This window comes from Vulpes vulpes, chromosome 7, assembly GCF_048418805.1.
Source record: "Vulpes vulpes isolate BD-2025 chromosome 7, VulVul3, whole genome shotgun sequence".
NCBI classification, from domain to species: domain Eukaryota; kingdom Metazoa; phylum Chordata; class Mammalia; order Carnivora; family Canidae; genus Vulpes; species Vulpes vulpes.
The window spans coordinates 35583378-35604482 of NC_132786.1; the positions used below are offsets into that span (position 1 = coordinate 35583378).

The 21105-nt window shown below is 41.8% G+C and overlaps 1 protein-coding gene across 5 annotated transcripts in view; it reads left to right on the top strand.

The window, feature by feature from the left end:
- FUT10 (fucosyltransferase 10) overlaps window positions 1-21105 on the top strand; it is a 160124-nt gene that overhangs the window by 47651 nt on the left and 91368 nt on the right. For all 5 annotated transcript variants that reach the window (XM_025993575.2, XM_072763544.1, XM_072763545.1 and 2 more), the window contains exon 4: window positions 19912-20747. In XM_025993575.2, coding sequence (XP_025849360.1) covers window positions 19912-20747 — 836 coding nt within the window. The remainder of the gene's footprint in view (window positions 1-19911; window positions 20748-21105) is intronic.

Here is a 21105-nt window from a genome sequence, read left to right on the forward strand (position 1 = left end):
GTAGAGCAGATTCCGTCATTTCCCGCCTCAGATGCCAACTATTTGCAGTGCATACCAATCCTCTGGGCAGTGTTAGAATCACAGAAGAGGCAGGAAACTGAGAAGTGATAGTTTCCTTGGATCAGGGCAAGAAAACACTCAAAAAATAAAAGATTCAAGGACTATTTCCCAAAGAAGGGTCACTTAATGATGCATTGAGGGACATCTGTTTGGGACCTCTGGTCCCCTCCCGGGTACTTTCATCCTGGAAGTCAGTGCCTCTGTTCTTTAGTATCTAGCCAACCCTCAGACATTTCCTTGAAGTAAGTAAATAAGGCACCAAGGTCAAAACGGAGACTACCTCCTGAACCAAAGCCACTTCACACGTTCTTACTAGATTAGGTTCCCACTGCTGGGATTATCTCTGTACTAGAAGCTGTTTATGCTGGGCTGCTCTGTTGCATTATTTAGAGGCCCTGAAATCCGCACCGCCTCCCTCTCTGCCGACTGTCCTTCTGGTCTTCTGGTCATTCGATGAGTTTACAGTTGTAACAAGAATAAAACATCGTAAGATGGAAGAACGTTAGGGATGCTTTTCTTTTGATATTTCTAGAGAAGCAATCTATACAGTTTCTTGCGATGGATGGCTGCACACATTCCAAGTGAGTTTTGAATATTTCCCATGAAGGAGCGAGGTGATGTGCTGTGCCCTTAGGATGCTCCAAGTGTTTGCTGAACGTCACCGCAGCACTTGATCTGCTCCATGCCCCCGAAATCCCTCCAGTAGCATCCCTAAAACATACTGCTCCAGTCAGTTCTGCATCTTTTGGGTGATGGAAGATCTATTGTTTTTTAAAGATTGATTTATTTATTTTAGAGAGAGCGAGAGAGCACACAAGTGGGAGGGACAGAGGGAGAGGGAGACAGAATCCGAGCAGACCCTCTGCTGAGCGCAGAGCCCGAAGCAGGACTCCATCCCACGACCCTGAGAGCATGACTTGAGCCAAAACCAGAGTCAGACACTTAACCAACTGAGCCACCCGGGTGCCCCTCACTCTTATTTTTAAAACCAACTCCTGAAAGGTGAAGTTTGCGTATCATAAGTGCACACATCTTAAGTCAGCAGTTGGTGAGTTTTGACACATGTAGGAATGGAGATATAGAGCATCCACTCCTCCCAGGACGTTCTCTGATGCCTCTGTTAGGCAGCGTCCCCCTTGCTCCTCGCACCTCCCCCTGACCCGGGAGACCACTGACTTGATTTCTGTCATCATAGGTTTGTTTTTTTTTAGTTTAGGGGCTTTATATATTGAATTGTCCACCAAGTACACTCTTTTGTCTGGCTTCTGTCACCCTGCATATTTTTGAGATTTCTCTCTTTTTCTAATCAAGAAGAAATGAAACTCTGATTTTTAACCTCCATTGTAATGACAAGGAATAAGACTTGGTTGGGCATAATTCATGCCTCTTCTGCCTAGGTGGAGGCTATAGAGGGTCTGGGCATTGTTTTCTTTGATAGGAGTGTGGCCCTAAGGTGGGGGGACCAATTGTCCCGTGTTGGCCTGGACTCAAGGAGTTCCTCGAATACAGGATTTTCAGTGGTAAGACCAGATGGGTCCCAGGCAAATTGGGACAGGTCACCCTAGCCCCCTCTTGTAGGTACTCTAAAGCACTAGTGGTATGAGCTTCTAAACAATAGAGAAAGGGCAAGAAAAATGGACACTTTATGTTTCTTCACCTTGAGGCTGTCAGTGACAAGGAGCCCACCTCGGGTGGGGTGGAGTTCCTTCTGGGAGCAGTCCGGCTGTGGAGTGGCTGAGGTTTGCATCAGTTGGAATCAGTTGATTTCAACTAATGATTTTTTTAATACTTTGATTACCTAATTTATTAAGGATATATTATGTTTTATGAATATCCTCCTTTCCAGAATACTGTTTAAAGAGCTCTGGCACTTAAAAGTTTAAATGTAATCAAGATTACAAAGTATGTATTTGAAAGCACCAAGATTAGCTAGTAATTATTATTGTGTCAAGGTGCATGGTTTGATAGACTCTGGCTTGATTATTTTGATGCACTTAATTTTAAAACTTGAGCCAATTTTTCTTTTTTTAAAGATTTTATTTATTTATTCATGAGAGAGAGACACACACACACACACAGAGGCAGAGACATAGGCAGAGGGAAAAGCAGGCTCCCTGTGGGGAGCTGGATATGGGACTCTATCCCAGGACCCCCAGGATCAGGACCTGAGGCAAAGACAGATGGTCAACCACTGAGCCAGGGTCCCGTCCAACCAGTTTTTCTTTTTTTTAGATTTTATTTATTTATTCATGAAAGACCCAGAGAGAGAGGCAGAGACAGGCAGAGGGAGAACCAGGCCCCATGCTGGGAGCCCAACACGGGGACTTGATTCTGGTTCTCCAGGACCACGCTCGGGCTGAAGGCAGGCGCTAAACCGCTGAGCCACCCCAGGGATCCCCCCAACCAATTTTTCAGCTGAACTCCAACGTATTACTCTAAACTTGCTTCTCTGAGGATGTGTGCTAATGTCTCATTTACATCTGAAATAGTTCATTAGCTGGGTGTTAGCAAAACATATTCACCTGTTGACGTTTAAGTAAATTATAATCTGCTAGCTTTCCTTTTGGGGGGGATGACATGCCTGGCAGTTAACTGTGTTATATAATTTTCCACATAAATTCTGAAATATGATACTCTTACAAGCCTACAGGATTCCAAGGGCAATATTTTCTAAGTAGCAGTGGGGATGTTATGGCAGTTTGGGAGTATATTTGTGAGCTTTTACATATACAAAGTCTGTGAAGTTTTTTTATGCTTCTTTTTAGAGAGGTGTCTTGTTTATTCCTTTAATCTTTAAAAATTACACAAGTAAAGGTGCCTGGGTGGTTCAGTCAAGTAAGCATCTGCCTTCGGCTCAGGTCATGATCCCAGAATGCTGGGATCAAGCCCCACGTTTGGTCTGAGCAGGAGAGTCTGCTTCTCTCTCTCCCTCTGCCTCAGCCCTCCACTTATGCTCTCCTTCTCTCTCAAATAAATACATAAGTCTTTAAAAAATGCATAAAAGTTACACAAGTAATACATGAATATATCACTAAAAACAGTAAAGAAGTGAAAAATGAAATTTTACCTTTACTTTCTCAGTCTCTGTCCCAGTCAGATTATTGTCTATCATTCCAGAAATTGATGTGTAATTGAATTTAACCTGTAGTTTTTTTTTTTTTTAAGATTTTATTTATTTATCCATGAAAGACACACAGAGAAAGGCAGAGACACAGGCAGAGGGAGAAACAGGCTTCCTGCAGGGAAGTCCCAAGTCCCAATATGGGACTTGATTCCGGGACTCCGGGTCAGCAGAAGGCAGATGCTCAACCACTGAGCCATCCAGGCATCTCTGTTTTCTTTTTTTTTTCTTACATTGAATCATACCATAGATATGTATAGGTTTTCCCCCTAAAACATACGTTTAAATTTTTTTTCAGGTTAGAATATATCAGTTTACGTTATTATTTTTAAAGTGATGTTGACTCAGTAGAATGAAGGTATCTAAATTCATTTAATCATCCCTTGTCCATGGCTATTTAAGTATTGCTATTTTTTTTTGTCATGTTACTACAACTTACTTGTATGTCTCTGCTCGTATGTGTTGTTATTTCTCCAAAGATCTAAGAATGGAGTTGCTGTGTCAATGGATAAATTAAATTAAAATTTTGGTACCAACTGCCAGATTGGCCTCAAAAAGGTTGTACCATTGCTCCTCAAAGTTTGAATTCTTTTTACATGTAAAAAAATTGAAACAAAACAGAAAAGGATAATTAAATTTTGCAGGCTCAAACAGCAAGTTGGGAATTTGCTCTGCTTTTAATAAAATCTTATTTATTGCTTACTTATACATTTGATTTGTATAAAACTTCTCAAAAAACTTGCCACTCAGTTGTTGATTTAACAGCCAGTTATAATTTCATGGACTTCGTATGAGCTCAGATTTAGAATGAATTTTCATGTTTTCCCATTCCTGACCACTGAGAGATTTCCGTATCATGAACACTGATGGAAATGTGGTCCTCACGGAATGGTCAAGACATTATTACCTCCACCTGCAAGGTCTTCCACACCAAAGCTCAAGTTAAAAGCCTAGTTCTTTTTTTTTTTCTTTAAGATTTTATTAATTTATTCATGAGAGACAGAGAGAAGCAGAGACACAGGCAGAAGGAGAAGCAGGCTCCATGCAGGGAGCCCGATGTGGAACTAGATCCCATGTCTCCAGGATCAGGCCCTGGGCCAAAGGCGGCGCTAAACCGCTGAGCCACCAGGGCTGCCCAAGAGCAGTTCCTTGATATACCTTTTTCCATTTTTAGAAGCCACTAATTCCTTCTCAAATCATCGACTCTGTGAATAAAAAAAAAAAAGTTTGTACAAAGAATTAATAACCAAAGAGCCAAAGTGTTTCTAAGACTTCACGTAACTTTTCTATGAGGTGGTAGTATCACTAACTAATCCTCCATGAACTGTAATCATAAGTAAGTAAAATAAAATTGCTACACTTATCCAAATAAATGAGGCAGGAGAGTGTTACTGAGATGATGTAGGGGCTTTCTCATCAATTCACTTCATCCGTTTCTCCCTAACATAATGTGTCCCATTATGTTTACAGAAACCTATTGACCTCATTGAGTGGAGATAAAGTCATGAGATCAAACTGCTAGGAATGAGAACTGAAATTCCCAGGTTGTGATAGGACTGAAAAAATTTGCAGATAACACCTGTATGAAGGGCTTTCAATGCTTTGATTTAACTTTAAGACTTTTTTAGAATTCTTGAGTGTTCCACATTTGAGCTCTATCCCTTTGGTACAAACTTCCTGTTAGCACCAATTTCTACTTTTACTTCGTGTTCTTTCTTTACCTCTCTCTTATTGCCAGAGAAGCTAAGGCCTGATTTCTGCCAAATAAGATCTGAAGATGCATTTGTTTATTTTCCAAATATCTTGGAGTATTTACTACATCTCAGGCATTATGTTAGGTTCTGCAGACAAAGATTAACAAGACACGGGTCCTGAAAGATCTCCCTGTCTGGTGGAAGGCGAGGCGGGTGCACACATAATTGCAGCTGAGAACAATGAATGCTGTCGTTCAAGTCCAGACCAAAAGTCACAAGATAACTGAATAGGGGACAATGAACATGAGGAGGTGGGCAACTTGGAAAGGTTTTCTTTCAACAGTCTTCACCTCTAGAAGTCCATTGGCTATAGCAATGGAGCCTGTTTTAGGAAAAGAGCAGGAAAGGTCTCATCAAACTACACCGCTTCTCAATACACCAGCATACAGACTTCCCAAACGTCAGGTCACAGACCAATGCCAATGCCATCCAACTGCTTGAGGCTAGAAGTATCAACAACCTGATTAAAAATAGCTTAGCAAAAAAATAAAAAAGAAAAATAAAAAAAAAATAAAAATAGCTTAGCAATCAAGGCATTAATTTATTCAATTAGGATAGGTGGGCCTGTTTTGTGCAGTAGTTCAACATATCACAGAAGACATCCTTCCACTCTGTCATTTTCCCACACGGTCATCTGATGGCTATGGCAGCCCAGAGCTCTGGACCTCACCTGCCTGAGCACGTCCAACCACCCCCAAGCTTTGGATGCTGCTATCCGGCTCCGAGCCACTCTGTGTTTGTACTCTTTCTTACATCTGCTCACTTCCTGGCTACCTGCTCACATGCATTGCAGCTGTGGAGGGCAGAGATCACTGGGCCTTGAGGTAAGGCACCTTGCCTCTAAGGCTTCCCTTGTTAGGTTTAGTTTCTGATTTTTGGGGCCCATTCTGTTCTTTGAGTCATGGTTTCTACAGGATATGGCATTTGGGGACAAATCTCGTCTTTGAGTATGGGCAATGAAGCATAAATTAGTATCACTATAAAGTTTTTTTTTTTTTTTTACATCAGTAGTGATTGTACTCAAGTGTTGTAATACGTATGTTCTTTTTTGAATCTTTCACACACTGACACACGCACATTAATAAACTCAAAACACCCCGATGTTAAACACTGCTTTTCTTTGGGAATATAGGTAATGTTTCTTCTCCTCTTCCATCTCCTCTCTACTCTGCTTATTCTTTTATTGTTTATTTATTTATTTTTTAAAAAAGATTTTATTTATTTGAGAGAGAGTGAGCATGAGAGAGAGAGAGAGAGAGAGAGAGAGAGAGAGAGAGGCAGAGACAGAGGGAGAAGCAGACTCTGCTCCATGGGGAGCCCACTGTGGGGCTTGATCCCAGGACTCTGGGAAGGCAGATATTTAACTGACTGAGACACCCAGGCACCCGTGGCACAAGTAGAATTTTTCATATAGAGGATATGTTTCCTAGAAGTTTGATGAAAAAATTTAAATGAAATAAAAATTATAGGAAAATGTTTATGTCCTTTCCTTTATGCATTTACTGTTTTACCCTTTATGACTGCAATAGGAGAGATAGGTAGATCTTACTTGTTTATAGTATTAAACCTGGGTCTGTAGAATATAATTAATACATCATATTACTAAGGACTCCTAATGTGGATCTAAAATTCTTGACCAAGTTTGTTGTTTTGTGGTTTTGTAATGACATGTACATTAGAAAATCAAGCTGGGAGTATCAGGCATCCAAAGATCAGGATGATCTTTGGAGGGCAAGGCTTTCTTCTGCACTGTTTCTCTCTTGAGGACGGAGAGGCTCTAAGGTGATTAAATGGAGTGGGACACTGGAAGTCTTGAGAATAAGGAGAGTTTATTTCTCCAGGTCCTAGCTTCCCACTAAGTTGAATGTGGCCCAAAGGCTAAGTGGAATAAAGTTATTTGGCAGTCCCATATGTACCAGGCGGATAGACTTGCTTTGGAAAAAGCACTCAGTAGTAGTCTCAATCACTGATTTCAGAGGATGTTATTAGCTTGGAGATTGATTGCTGTATTGAAGATTGATTTATGTAAAATGTCCCTCCAGCAGAGAGTCTAAGGACAGACTCACAGATGGTGTGCACTGAAGTCTTAGCTGCTGGTGAAGATGTCAGAGTATCAAGTGCCTTAGGAAGAAGTGTACCCAACTTACAAAAATAGCTGTTTCACGACCCAATTTTCAGAGTTCAGCCTCTGTCCCATAAAGTGGAACAATGGGGAGAATACTGAAGTGACTAAGTACATACAGTAAATGGAATAATACTATGTAGTCATTAAAAAGAACTGGGCAACTCTGCATTCACTGACGTTGAAATATCTCCATGGTAGTTTCATGGTTATTGCTGGGTTCACGTAGTATGTACAGTATGTTTTCATCTACGTAAAAAAATTTTTACTTAATTCTAAAAAGCACTTTTCCTGTTCAAATTTTAACATCTCTAAAATCACCATGCATTTTGTAGTTAGCCTCCCTTTAATCACCGTCAGCAAAAGCAGGAATGCAGTTGTGACAGCCCTCGTGGCCATGAACTAGGACCATTTGAGGAAAGAATATAGGTCAAGTTAATGTCTGAAAACTTTCTTTCTTCTTCTTCTTCTTTTTCTTTTTTGAGAGGGAGAGAGAGGAGGGAGGGAGAAGGAGAGAGAGCCTCTTAAGCAGGCTCCATGCCCAGCGTAGAGCCCAACTCAGACCTTGATCTCATGATCCTTAGATCATTAACTGAGCCAAAATCAAGAGTAGGATGCTTAACTGACTGAGGCACCCAGGCAACTCTGTCTGAAAACTTTCTTTGACGGACACCTTATGATAATGCCAAGAAAGCACTGGCATCAAAACGTGGGGGTGGTGTCAGTGGTTTGGAAGAAAATCCCAGAGATGATGGTGCTGCATACTTTTAAGCAATGCTGTTTGGCTCACAGCCTTAATGGTGCAGACTGAAACATTGTGTAGAAAACCACAAAGATCAAAGATTCAAAAATGATTCAAAGAGTTGGACTGTGAATCTAAAGACATTTTAGATATTTTAACTAATTTAACTTATATCTTTCTAAGTATTCCCAAGAGTGATAAATGACAAAAATCTATAAGCAAATCTAAAAGAACTCTTTTAATAAGTATACATAAAAATTCTAGATTGTAGTTTAATTGGAAATACTTTCCTTAGTGATACCAAAAATAATGGTACATCTTACCATTTATTTTTCCTAGATATAGTTAAATGTAGTATTTACCTTCCTTCCCTCTCTCCCTTCTTAACTTCCTTCCTTCCTTTTTTCCTTCCATCCATGCATTTTAAAAAAATGCAAAAGAAATGCAGAATACATAAGAAACTGTTAATAGAGGGAAGGGACCCAGGTTTCTTGTTCATGGAGAGAGAGACACTTCTATATACTCTTCTGTTTGCTTTCTTTTAGTCTTTATCAAAGCTATACACACCCCAAGTTTAAATAGCAAGTAGTTTGTTCCTCAGGTGACTACTCAAGACTTGTATCTGATGACTTCTTTGGTGTGTTATCTCCAGATCTCTAAATAATATGGTGGCATTACTATTTAATGGTTTTTCAGTATGAGGCATTATCTACTAACTCTGTCTTGGAAGATGAGGGTTTATGCTTTTACCCTTTCCTACTCAAGCACTCATCTTTTTTTTTTATTTTTTATAAATTTTTATTTATTTATGATAGCCACAGAGAGAGAGAGAGAGAAAGGCAGAGACACAGGCAGAGGAAGAAGCAGGCTCCATGCACCGGGAGCCCGACGTGGGATTCGATCCTGGGTCTTCAGGATCACGCCCTGGGCCAAAGGCAGGCGCCAAACCGCTGTGCCACCCAGGGATCCCTCATCTTTTTTTTTAAATTAATTTTTAAAATTGTATTTAAATTCTATTTGCCAACATACAGTATAGCATCCAGTACTCATTCCATCAAATGCCCTCCTTAGTGCCTGTCACCCAGTGACCCCATCCCCCCACCCACCTCCCTTGCACAACACTTTGCTTGTTTCCCAGAGTTAGGAGTCTCTCGTGGTTTGTCACACTGTTTTCCAGAGTGGCTGCACCAGCTTGCATTCCCATCAACTGCAAGACGGTTCCCCTTTCTCCACATCTTCGCCAACATTTATTGTTTCCTGTCTTGTTAATTTTAGCCATTCTCACCTGTGTAAAGTGGTATCTCACTGTAGTTTTGATTTGTATTTCCCTATGACAAGTGATGTGGAGCATTTTTCACGTGCTTGTTGGCCATGTGTAGGTCTTCTTTGGAGAAATGTCTGTTCAAGTCTTCTGCCCATTTCTTGCCTGGATTGTTTGTTTTATGGGTGTTGAGCTTGATAAGTTCTTTATAGATCTTGGCTACTAGCCCTTTATCTGATTTGTCATTTGCAAATACCTTTTCCCATTCTGTAGGTTGCCTTTTAGTTTTGCTGTTTCTTTTCTGTGCAGATACTTTTTATCTTGATGAAGTCCTAGTAGTTCATTATTGCTTTTGTTTCCCTTGCCTTCATAGATGTGTCTAGCAAGAAGTTGCTGTAGCTGAGGTCAGGGAGGTTGCTGCCTGTGTTCTCTACTATTTTAATGAATTCTTGTCTCACATTTAGATCCTTCAATGATTTTGAGTTTATCTTTGTGTATGGTGTAAGACAATGGTCCAGTTTTATTCTTCTGCATGTAGCTGTCCAATTTTCCCAGCACCATTTATTGAAGAGACGGTCTTTTTTCCATTGGATATTCTTTCCTGCTTTGTTGAAGATTACTTTGCCATTTCTGGGTTCTCCATTCTGTTGTATTGATCTATGTGTCTGTTTTTGTGCCAGTACCACACTGTCTTGATGATCACAGTTAGTTTTTTTTTTTAGATTTTATTATTTATTCATGAGAGATACACAGAGAGGCAGAGACATAGGCAGAGTGAGAAGCGGGCTCCCTGCAGGAAGCCTGATATGGGACTTAATCCCAGGACCCCAGGATCATGGACCTGAGCCAAAGGCAGATGCTCAACCACTGAGCCACTCAGGTGCCCTGACGATCACAGCTTTGTAATACAACTGCAAGTCAGGCATTGTGATGTCCCCAGCTTTGGTTTTCTTTGTCAACATTCCTCTATTCAGGGTCTTTTCTTGTTCCATACAAATCTTAGTATTATTCCAACTCTGTGAAGAAAGTTCATGGTATTTTGATAAGGATTGCACTGAGTGAAGCACTCACCCTTTTTGTATCTACGCCATCCACTTATATTACTGTTTTTGATAGATCAGGATTCACTCTACTTTTTTACGGCTATGCAAATGATATTCGTGGATGAACCCGCTAGTTCACTGATTATTTGTTTGCCCTGAGTTAATAATCGAGTCTTATTTATTTCTTTAATTGCTTGTTTTTTAATGTATGTGATGATAAGCAGTTCAGCCCCAAACTCTGACCAGTCAGAAATAATTATTCTATTCTTTCTCCTGCCAGGGCTATTTGCATTTCTGTTATTCTACTTTGAATTTCAGCTAATGGCTTAACATTTACATTCATAATCATCAACTCCCTGGAGCTTATTTTGTTCATCTTTGAAGCCTCAGAGTTCCCAGTTTAATGCTTTCCAAATAGTAGAACTCATTAAACCTTGCTTTTTAGGAGTGGCTATGCATCCCTGAGTCAGTGGTTATGTCTCCTGTCTCCAGGTATGTTGGCTGCAATAGAATCAGGTGAGACCCAGAGATGCCCAGATGAGGCTTTTAATAACGAAGAATAAATTCTTCACATACCTTGAGAGAGATCACAAACCCTAATCCAGGGTTATATAGCCTTGCCATGAAAGTGTGAAGTAGGGGTGCAGCACAACATTCTAGGACTCTCTGAAGTGGCTTTGTCAACAAGCCCTGGGTGACCTTGCAGCTCTGTCTGGGGAGGCAGGGGAGGAGGTCAGTGCCTTAGGCTGCACTGTAGACTGTCACTCTTGCTCTGGTTAACTTCTTCCTCTTCTCATTCGCTCTAATTATTACCAAGCAGGAACTGGAATTCCCTCTTTTGTTTAGGTTTAGATGCTGTCAGAGGTGCCTTCATTTGCTGTTTAGCTCATTGCAGACAGCAGTAGCAATTGTAAATAGCTATCTCAAACACTGGAAGTCGTTTGAGCTTCATGAAGCAAGTGATTTAATCCGACGCAGGAAATGAGAACACGCTCTGTGAGGCCACTGTGAGTTTGGCCCAGGCCTAGGCGATTAGCAATACATGCGATTTATGAGCCATTGCCAGCCACTACCATGGTGTTTTGCCCATTGTTTCTTGAGCTTTAACGTCTTTTAGCTACAGAGATTTTCATTTCCAATGGCTTGAGGGCTCCTTGGTAAGATCTTTTAGCAACAGGAAAGTCTTCATCTCTTTCTTACATTGAAGGTCGAAAAACACAGCAGATAGGATTTGGAGTTTATGACAAAATTTAGCATTTGGTTAAATGGTAGTTTTACTGGAGGTCTTTGCCTCTACCTCATCCTTCTTCATAGCTACATTGGTCACCAGTGTTCTGTATGTTATAGTTGGCAACTTGGAGGAGGCATTTACAACAAAGCACCTGCACGAGCCATGTACTTTTGGTTTCAAATAATTTGATGGTTCCTCTCATCAAGGGAGCCTCATTTTTGGATTTTATATGTCCCCTTCTTAAACAAGAGTCTTGCATTTTTTCTTCTTCTGCCCCATTCTCACCAGATGGACTCAGAGAGAAATAAATAGAGAGGGAGAACTAGAAGCCTAGGATGGTGATAACAAGAGGCTAAGAATCGTGAAGAAACATAGTATTTTTAGGAAATCCAAGGAGTAAGTGATCAAGAGAAAACCTGCAACAGAACTTGAAATAATAAGTTGCCATCAGATGGAAGTCTCAAGGTTTTGAAGTGGAGTTCTGTATTAATCATAGTTTGATGGGGAAACAGAAATTGTTCTAGGTGTTTCAGACAATGGGAATTGATTTGGGGGACTGGCAACAAAGGCTTTGTAGAGCTAGTGGAGCAAAAGAAGGGAGGGCAAGATATGCAGGATGAATCACGGGAGACAGCAACTGTCCCTGGGCTGGGGAATCACAAGAGGAGATCCGTTTACCCAGAGTGCAGGACAGCCAGTCTCTGAGGCCCCAGCACTGGAAGTGAGCGGGAACCTGTGAGCTGGCACTCCCAGGTCATTGCCACAGCCGCTGTGGCTGCCACCACAGTCTACATGGGTAGTGTCTCCACTGCAGCTGATGGGGTCACATTCCCAGGGGCTGCTGCTCACTGTGCCATGGGAGAAGCCTTTAGAAAGAGACTCCTTGTCCTCCCACTTCCTAGTCCCCCTACAGTGCTCCCATAGGCAGGACCTAAATGCAAGCCAGTTGGCAAGGGATCCCGAGAAACAAAGTTTGCAGGCTCTCTGCCCCCTTTAATGCAGAGCTGAACACGCAAAGAGAGGAATGGAGCAAAGAAACTAACAAGCCAGTGACTAACATAACCTCCTTTTAGAAAAAAGAGTTCAGATCCCTCTGTGGTTTCTGTGTTCTGGTTCCCCTTTGTAGCTGGGAGTACTGTAATCTTGGGCAAAAACCATTGTACTACAAAGCCTAGTGTTTTAATTCCCGAGGAAATGTGTGGTCCATTGGGGGACATTGGTCTATCTGGAAGAAACTAATCTCTGCTTTAAATTCTCAGCTTTCATGGGGTGCCTTGGTTAAGTGTCTCACTCTAGATTTCTGCTCAGGTCATGGTCTCACAGTTGTGGGCTCGAGCCCCACTCAGGGCTCCATGCTCAGTGGGCAGTCTGCTTGTCCCTCTCCCTTTTCCCCCTCCCCCAACTTGGGCATGCTCTGTCTCCCTTTCTAAAAATAAATAAGTAGAATCCATAAGTTCTCTTCTTTCATGATGGACTTATATAAAGCATGGACTCATGGTCCATGGTGGAAATTTTAAAATTTTTAAAAAGGGTAAAATCTTTCATGTGCATGATATTTTGTTCCCCTATAGTAATTTGTAATTGCTATGTTTCAAGTCACTCCAGGGAAAAAATGCACATAAAAAGCAACTTTGTTTACATACAGTGTTGGTTTAACATGTGCAAGTTTTATAGATTGCTCAGATCTCTGGACCATGTGCTCTGAGTGGTATCTTCTTGATTTTTTTAAAATTTATTTTTATTTATTTATTTATGATAGTCACACAGAGAGAGATGAGAGAGAGGCAGAGACACAGGCAGAGGGAGAAGCAGGCTCCATGCATCGGGAGCCCGACGCGGGACTCGATCCCGGGTCTCCAGGATTGCGCCCTGGGTCGAAGGCAGGCGCCAAACCACTGCGCCACCCAGGGATCCCTGGTATCTCCTTTATACATTCTGGAGTTGTGTGTTGTAGTTAAGAAAATTTCAAATTGCTGTGACATAAAATTTCTGTAAGTTTATACTTGGCTCATTGAAGTACGTGTGCCATGTCCCAAAGATTGTGGTTAACCAACCCTGTGATGTATTTTCAAAGGGAAAAAGCAAAGAAAATGTTATACTCAAAGGTAGAGCACCTAGCTTACTCTAAGAGGCTGAAACCAACTTTGGTGGTGATGTCAGTGGGAAAAAAGAAGACACTAAAAGGATTGCTTTAGGGGAAGATGGCTGGTATAGTCAGGGCATGGAATTTGTCATTTTTTCTGGGCTATCCAAGTGAATACTTCTAGCATGCTATTAGATATCTGGTTGAAGCTCAGGGGAACATCTGGATAGAGTATAAATTTGGGATCTATCAGTAAGTAGGTCTGCCTAAAACCTGAGTGTGGATGGGACAACGGTCATGTTGGCATATTTTAGAATAAATCACTGAAAAGGAATCATTTTGGGGGAATGTGCTTAAAGGAAGTAATCATCCCCCCTGCCCCTCCCTTCTCCTGCCCTACCATATTGGATGTCATCATTCAGAGATTTTAAATCTGAATTTATGTCCTTGCCCTTGTTATGCTGGAGCGTGAATTCTAACCTCCAAGCAACTGTGATTGGGCAGGATGATTGGCAACATAAATTTGGATGATGGGCTCTTAGACTCAGCCAGGAGGGATCAACTCTGTCTTCTTCCAGCCATGCTGCTTCACACATGGTGAAGAGTCCATGGACTAAGGTCAGATGCTCACCTGTGGCCACAGAGCCCTTGCCTCTCCCTTAGACATCACACTCCAAGTACCACGACCCCAGAACTCCCTGCCTCAAAGGCCAAAGTGGAGCCCACTTCCAGCACCTATAATGACCACTGCTCTGGTTTATCCTCCCAAGCTGCTAGTACCCATGGGCTTCAAGGTTGGCCAGGGGATGACTGCAAAGGTATAGAAAGTAAAAGAAAAGTTTTACATTTGATACTTGTTAAGGTAGATTTTATTTGAGCTACTGTAGTAGAGGAGAGAGACTTCAGTCTAGAAGTGAACTCAACTCTGCATACGGTAAAGAAAGCTGGGGATGTCTAGCCAACAACAGAGTGAGGGGGTCAGTGAATGGAAGGTTACTAAGAGAATAGCAGGGGTAGGAAGATGTTTGCTAAACTGGCTTTAGGATTCATGCTAGAGGCAGGCCAAGGACTTAGACATCAGGTGTGGGGGATGAGGGACTTGGTCAGATATCACAAGAGGCAGGGGATTATCAGCAAACTAATGTGGTGGGGTTCTTTGCTGAATCTGGGCTCTGCAGGCCAAGGGCAGGGCAGCTGGCCATGGTTGAGGCATAGTGAGAGGAGGGCTCAGAGGAGCCTGGTTAAATTTGGGCAGAGAGGGAGTTTTTGTCAGGACACAACTTGAACCTGTGGGTTGAGGTGGCTATGTCCATATGATAGGGTCCCTCAATGTGTAGCACAGAGCCAAGGTGGAAGGAAGAGGGGGCCTCTTCCCAGCATTCTAGGATGGGAAGCTGAGCAACCTGAGATTTCTCAATTTGAACTTGGCCTTCCAGCTGCAGATCCCTTTGCAAGATTCTAAAGGCTGATGCCAACAGGAATGGGGCAGAGCTAGTATGGTGGGCATTCTCAGCTGAGGAACTCAGGAGCTTTAGAAGGTGCCTGGTTGGTGGGGGCAGGGAGGGGCAAGACCCAGGACAGGCCAGGAGAGAACTTCCACCCTCCTGTGGAGGAAGAAGGGAAAATCGTGTTTCCCCTGGGGTGGTGCTGAGTGAGTGGAAGGGAAGATTTGGGGGGTGAGGTGAGGCTGTCAGCAAGTGAAGAAGAACCTCGCCCTTCTCTTTTCACCCTCTACCAGGCCCCAACGAGAATCAGGACTTAGGACAGAATACTATGAGTATATGTTCTCCACATTTGGTGTGAACTGTGGTTTTGCACATTTAAAAAAAAATCCATGAATATATATATGTTGAGGCCTAAGAATAAAATATTCAACGCTTGTTAGATTGATTTACGGCGGTTGAGTGTTGAGGCATATGGTGCTCGGGACTCTACTCTTGTCTCAGGCCCATCACTGCCAGGAAGGGGCTGCAGAGTTACTGACTGGCCCAGAGCACAGGCCCAGCAAGGGGGTGTGAGAAATGTCCAGGCCTGGGGCGGGAGGCAGAAGGAACGGATGCCTAACTGAACAGGTCTAGTTAAGAGAGGGCTACATGATATAGAATTGATTAAGGGGCAGGTGAAAGGACTCATGAAGACAGATGGTAGGAGAAGAGGGGAGAATGCGGATCTCAAAATTAGTATGAGAGCTTTTTGAGTCCAGTGGCCTGCCCAGAGATCCCAATGTGGCTGGAACCAGGCCATCTGCAGATGTGCGTGTATGGCATGCACCTCTACTGCCTTTGGTTAGAATTTAGCCCGGGGTCATCAGGGTATTTCCCAGGTCCCAGCATCATTCCTTCACATTTTTTAGTTAACCCTCAGAATCTTAGAATAAATGACCTACTTGATGGGGTTGTGTGAGGAAGTCAAGAAAATTCATGTGAAATGGGCTTTCCAAATAGCAGTGAACCATGCAAATTCTGGATGGTAATATACAGCCTAAATTGTTTCTACCCCAAAGTTTTAGTTTCCTCTATTGGGATATTCTTGGTGGGGCTGCATTTTGTGGGGCACTCAGTTTTATGGGCAGAGTTCTTTTTAAAAACGGATTACCTCTGGAGGACATTTTGGGGTGCGGGGCATTTTTCTTTTCCTGATTAAGGCATGTGTCTTCCCAGGCAGGCTGGGTTTAAGCTGTGTAATATTTTGGTAGATGTGCCTGGGAGCTCCAGGAGCAGTTCATTCAAAAGAATTAGCATTGTAGTCGGGCCAGTGGTCTTTCTGGTCTTTTAGCATTAGTGGGTCTGAAAATTCTGGTTTCCAGCAGGAGGTTTTAGTTCCAGATAAATGACTCAAACTTTGTTAGTAGAGTGGGGTTAATAATACACGTTGCCTACTATTTTCACCAGTCTGGATGGGAATAATAAAAAAAGAATATATGCCCTTGCAGAAGAAAAGAAGCACATAAACATATCATAAAATATTGTCATCCTTCTGCTTGTTTGCCACTTCAAAGTCAGTCTCTGTAGTTAGCAATCTGGCATCATTTGCCAGCATTAATTTTATTCCATTTGTATTCCAAGTTGCAATTCCCTTTACAATGCACTTTAGTGCTTTAGATCTATTTGTCAGCTGTTATTTAAAGGAACAAATGAATTTGTCAAAATTCTGTAAATACAAAATAACCCAGAGAAATAAAAGTTTGAATCCAAAGCTGTTAAATGTAAGAGCCAGTGAAGATGACTGTGTAAAACTAGTGAGCTAACTAATCACCTGCAAGTTAGTCCCATTTTTATGGATTTACTCTAGCTGAATTGACTTATATTTCTTCAAGTGTTCGAACTCATGTGACAATGGGAAGTGCCCTGGAGTTGGAAAGAGTGAAATAACTCAGTTGTTTCCTGAGCCATATATAGAAACTGTTCAGTATTGTCATTCATATTCTAGACCATGATCTCTTCAGTGAAATGCAGTTGACCCTTGAACAATGCAGGGGTTGGGGTGCCAATCCCCTCATACAGCCAAAAATCTGTGTCTAACTTTGGCCTCCCCCCAAAACTTAACTACTAAATCCTACTATTCACTGGAAGCCTTACTGATAATATAAACAGTTGGTTAACACATATTTTGTATTATATACTGTAGCCTTACAACAAAGTTGGCTAGAAAAAATGTTATAAGAGAAACATAAAAGAAAATGCATTTACTGTATTGTACTGTATTTGTTGAAAAAAATCCACATGTGAGTGGACTCACAAAGTTCAGGTCTGTGTTGTTGTTGAAGGTCAACTGTATTTTAGGTCTGTTATGGTTCTAATTTCAGTATTCTTGAGTGTTGACAATCTGTAGGTGTAGGGGAGGAACTCACTGGGCAAAATGCCGTATTTTTTTTTAATCTTTTCCAGAGAATTTTAGTTTGGAAGAATCTGATTTTTTTAAAAAAACTATTTTAATGTGATTTTGTGTGTATCTGTGTGTGTCGTGCATGTATCTTAGGGAAGTAGCTAGGAAATACTTTTTAGGGTAACAATGGGAAATGCTTCTGGAAAGTTAGGTCCTTTTAACTTGGCCTCTCTGTGAAAGAGGCATCCCCCTACTTTTAAAGAGGGCCCCACCCCTACAAACTAAACAGAATTCAGATGGATATACTAGAACCTCACACTCTCATTTTTAAAAAGCTGTGTTCTTTTTTAAAACCTGAATATAAATAAATGTTTCTTGCTTAGATTCTGCAGGCTTTTTTTACTACTACAGATTGCATATGCAAGGGAACCCATGCTCTCGTCCCCTTCCTTCCAACATTGAGGTTCCAGTAGCAACGTGGCTAAAGGTATAATGAGCCGGTAAGCCCTCATCTCCTAGTTATAATGAATGAAGAGTTCATAGCTCGTAATTTGTACCAGTTTCAAGTCCCATTCATATTATCAATAGGATCTGAGTGGACCTAGAAACTGGCCACGGAAAGATCTAGATCTAGCCATTTTTAGTGCATATTACATTTTGCTGATGTGGACAGGTAGAGATGAAACTCAGGCTCTCTCCATTCTCTGAAGTACAGGTGGCAGGTGGTGTGTCTTGCTGCTTCCCTGCTCTGCATTTGGGATCTTTGCTGAAACATACCCAGGGTGAGGCAAATAAACAATCACCCATGCACCACATAGCAGCAGCAGATAGCCATTGGTGTCTGACTAACTCTCTCAAGATACCTGTGCCCCTCTCTCCCTGTCAATTCTAGACCCACTTTTGTTTTAATCATACCCCTCCAATCTCAATTTTCCATCTTAATCTCTACCTCTGACTCCTGTGGATTGGACTCTAGTTCTTCTTCTGCTTTAGTGGACGTTTACATTCTAACTCAAGTGGATGGGTTCTCATTCCCATCGTTGGCCAGTTGACCAACAACCACTTCATGTGATAAATTGCCTTTCTCCTCAAATTCACTTCTCTTTCACGTCTTCAGGTTTGTCTGTTAACCTTTGCTGACCACCTAACTCTACAGGCCATTGCATTTCAGGTGTGTAGATGAGCATTCTTTTTGATGCTAAAGGTCAAATATAGCAAATGCTAAGTAAATGAATACATAACCATTTTTATATGTTAGTCTTTCATTCCTGATTGTTGAGAATAAAAGCCTGGTATCTAGACCATTATACTTTCTTCAGCAATTTCTCTGTGCTCAGTATATGTCCTCCAAAATAATCGTATTTGATCTTTAATTGTTTAAAAGCCTTTCTTGATGAATTGATTTCTCATTGAAGTACTGTTGGCACCAAAGAGTATATATTTATTTGCGGAAGTGTGCACCGGCATTAAATAATTAATTGTTACGAATTCTACCAAAGAATATGTTTTATTCTGGTGGAAGCATTTATTTGGGCCTTTTTTCCCCCAGTGAATGATGGAAGGGGAATTTATTTGTTTTTTGCCATTTCCTTATGCTTAAAAACTCAAGTAGGGGCTACAAAATCATCAGTGTCAGGAACACTTTAGAAATTCTGCGTTATGTATTGCAGTATTATCTTAATCCTTTCTCAGTTATAGAAATAACTTCTTCCTGATTGAGTCTCCATCCACGCTGTCAGGAAACAGCGGCTCACCACATCCATCACTTCTGTCTGCACATGATCGTGTTTCAAAGGTTTCCCAATTAATCCTGTGGAAGCCAGAATCACTCATAATTATAATCCTGTTATGCCTTCTTTATTTCTTGATGTGCTTGTTAATTCATGTCCATCCTGCAGCGGTCTGTAGCATAGTGCTATTATCAGCTGTTTTGTCTTTAAAAGCCTCTTGTCTACCATTGTGACTAAGATTGATTCACTGCACTTTGTTGAAATCGATCATTTTGGATGAAAAAAAAATCCATCCTGTATATTTATTATGGCGACTTTTTCATGATTTCACTTTTTTTTCAGTTCATCAATCTGCCAAGTTGGTTGCTTTCCCCTCTTTGGCTTCCTTTGTCTTGCTCTTTTCTTTTTTAAGAATTGTCTGTTTATTTCTCATGCCTTTTCTTAGACAACACCTGTGGGAAGAAAAGCCAATTGCCAGAGGTGGTGGAATAAATTCTCCCTTTATTTATTTTTTAAAAGATATTATGTATTTATTTGAGACAGAGAGAGAGAGCTCGAGAGAGCACAAGCGGAGATGGGGAGGGGCAGAGGCAGAAGGAGAAGTCAACTCCCCACTAAGAAGGGAGCCCAACACGAGGGCCAAACCCAGGACCCTGGAATCAAGTCCTGAGCCACCCAGGCATCCCAAAATTCTCCCTTTAGAACCAGGCTAGACACTACTCCCATTTCTTTTTTCATAAAATTAGAAAGATGGTCCCTTTCCTTGGTGCTCCTCTCCCTGAGCATTTTTTAGAGTGAAAGCATCATGACTGAATCCAAGGCAAAACGGTCACATGCTTCTTTGTGGCCTCAGACTTCTCTGTATTCTAATCTTACCAGATTCCAAGCTGAACACTAAAATTCTCTTGCACACACTAATATTTTCTTTTCTTCTTCTAGGCACTGACTTTAATATAGATAGCTTACCTCTGCCTCGGAAAGCCCACCACGACTGGGCCCTTTTTCATGAAGAGTCTCCGAAAAACAATTATAAGCTCTTTCACAAGCCAGTCATCACCTTGTTCAACTACACAGCCACCTTCAGCCGGCATTCCCACTTGCCACTGACCACCCAGTACTTGGAGGGTGTAGAAGTCCTGAAGTCACTCCGATACCTAGTCCCTTTGCGGTCCAAAAACAACCTTCGAAGAAGACTTGCTCCACTGGTATACATCCAGTCAGACTGTGACCCGCCGTCAGACAGGGACAGCTATGTTCGAGAGCTGATGACTTATATCGAGGTCGATTCCTACGGTGAGTGTTTACGAAACAAAGATCTCCCTCAGCAGCTGAAAAATCCAGCCTCTATGGATGCCGATGGCTTTTATAGGATCATTGCACAGTATAAGTTTATCCTGGCCTTTGAGAATGCAGTGTGTGATGACTACATCACCGAGAAGTTCTGGAGACCTCTGAAACTGGGGGTGGTCCCTGTGTATTATGGGTCCCCCAGCATTGCGGACTGGCTCCCAAGTAACAGAAGTGCTATTCTCGTATCAGAATTTGCTCACCCTAGAGAATTGGCAAATTACATCAGACAACTGGATCATGACGACAGAATGTACGAGGCCTACATAGAATGGAAGCTGAAGGGTGAGGTCTCCAATCAGCGACTTCTCACAGCACTCAGGGAACGGAAATGGGGAGTGCAGGATGTCCACCAGGACAACTACATTGATGCGTTTGAGTGTATGGTGTGCACCAAGGTGTGGGATAACATCCGGCTTCAGGAAAAGGTGAGGAAATCGAGATTTGGCAAAGAGGTGCTAAGAGGGCCCTCTTGATGGTATCTGCCATTTTGTATCCTTCTGTCCCGGCCACTTCATTCCCGTTAGGGAGGCCAGGCACAGCAGGGAGGTGAGTATTTCATTACTCTCCTTTGAGGATTGTCATGAAGTTTATGAATCATGTCCTTCCCAAAGACCTTCACTCCCCTTGATTGTTTCTTCTGGAGGATGTCATGCTGCAGATGCTTGCTGGGTAGTGATAGAAATAGGCCGCAGAGGAAGGAAGAAGGCCAAAAAAAATTAAAAATTAAAAAAACTGGATGTTCTGTATCTCATCCACAAAAGTCCCTCAACTTTTCCATCACTT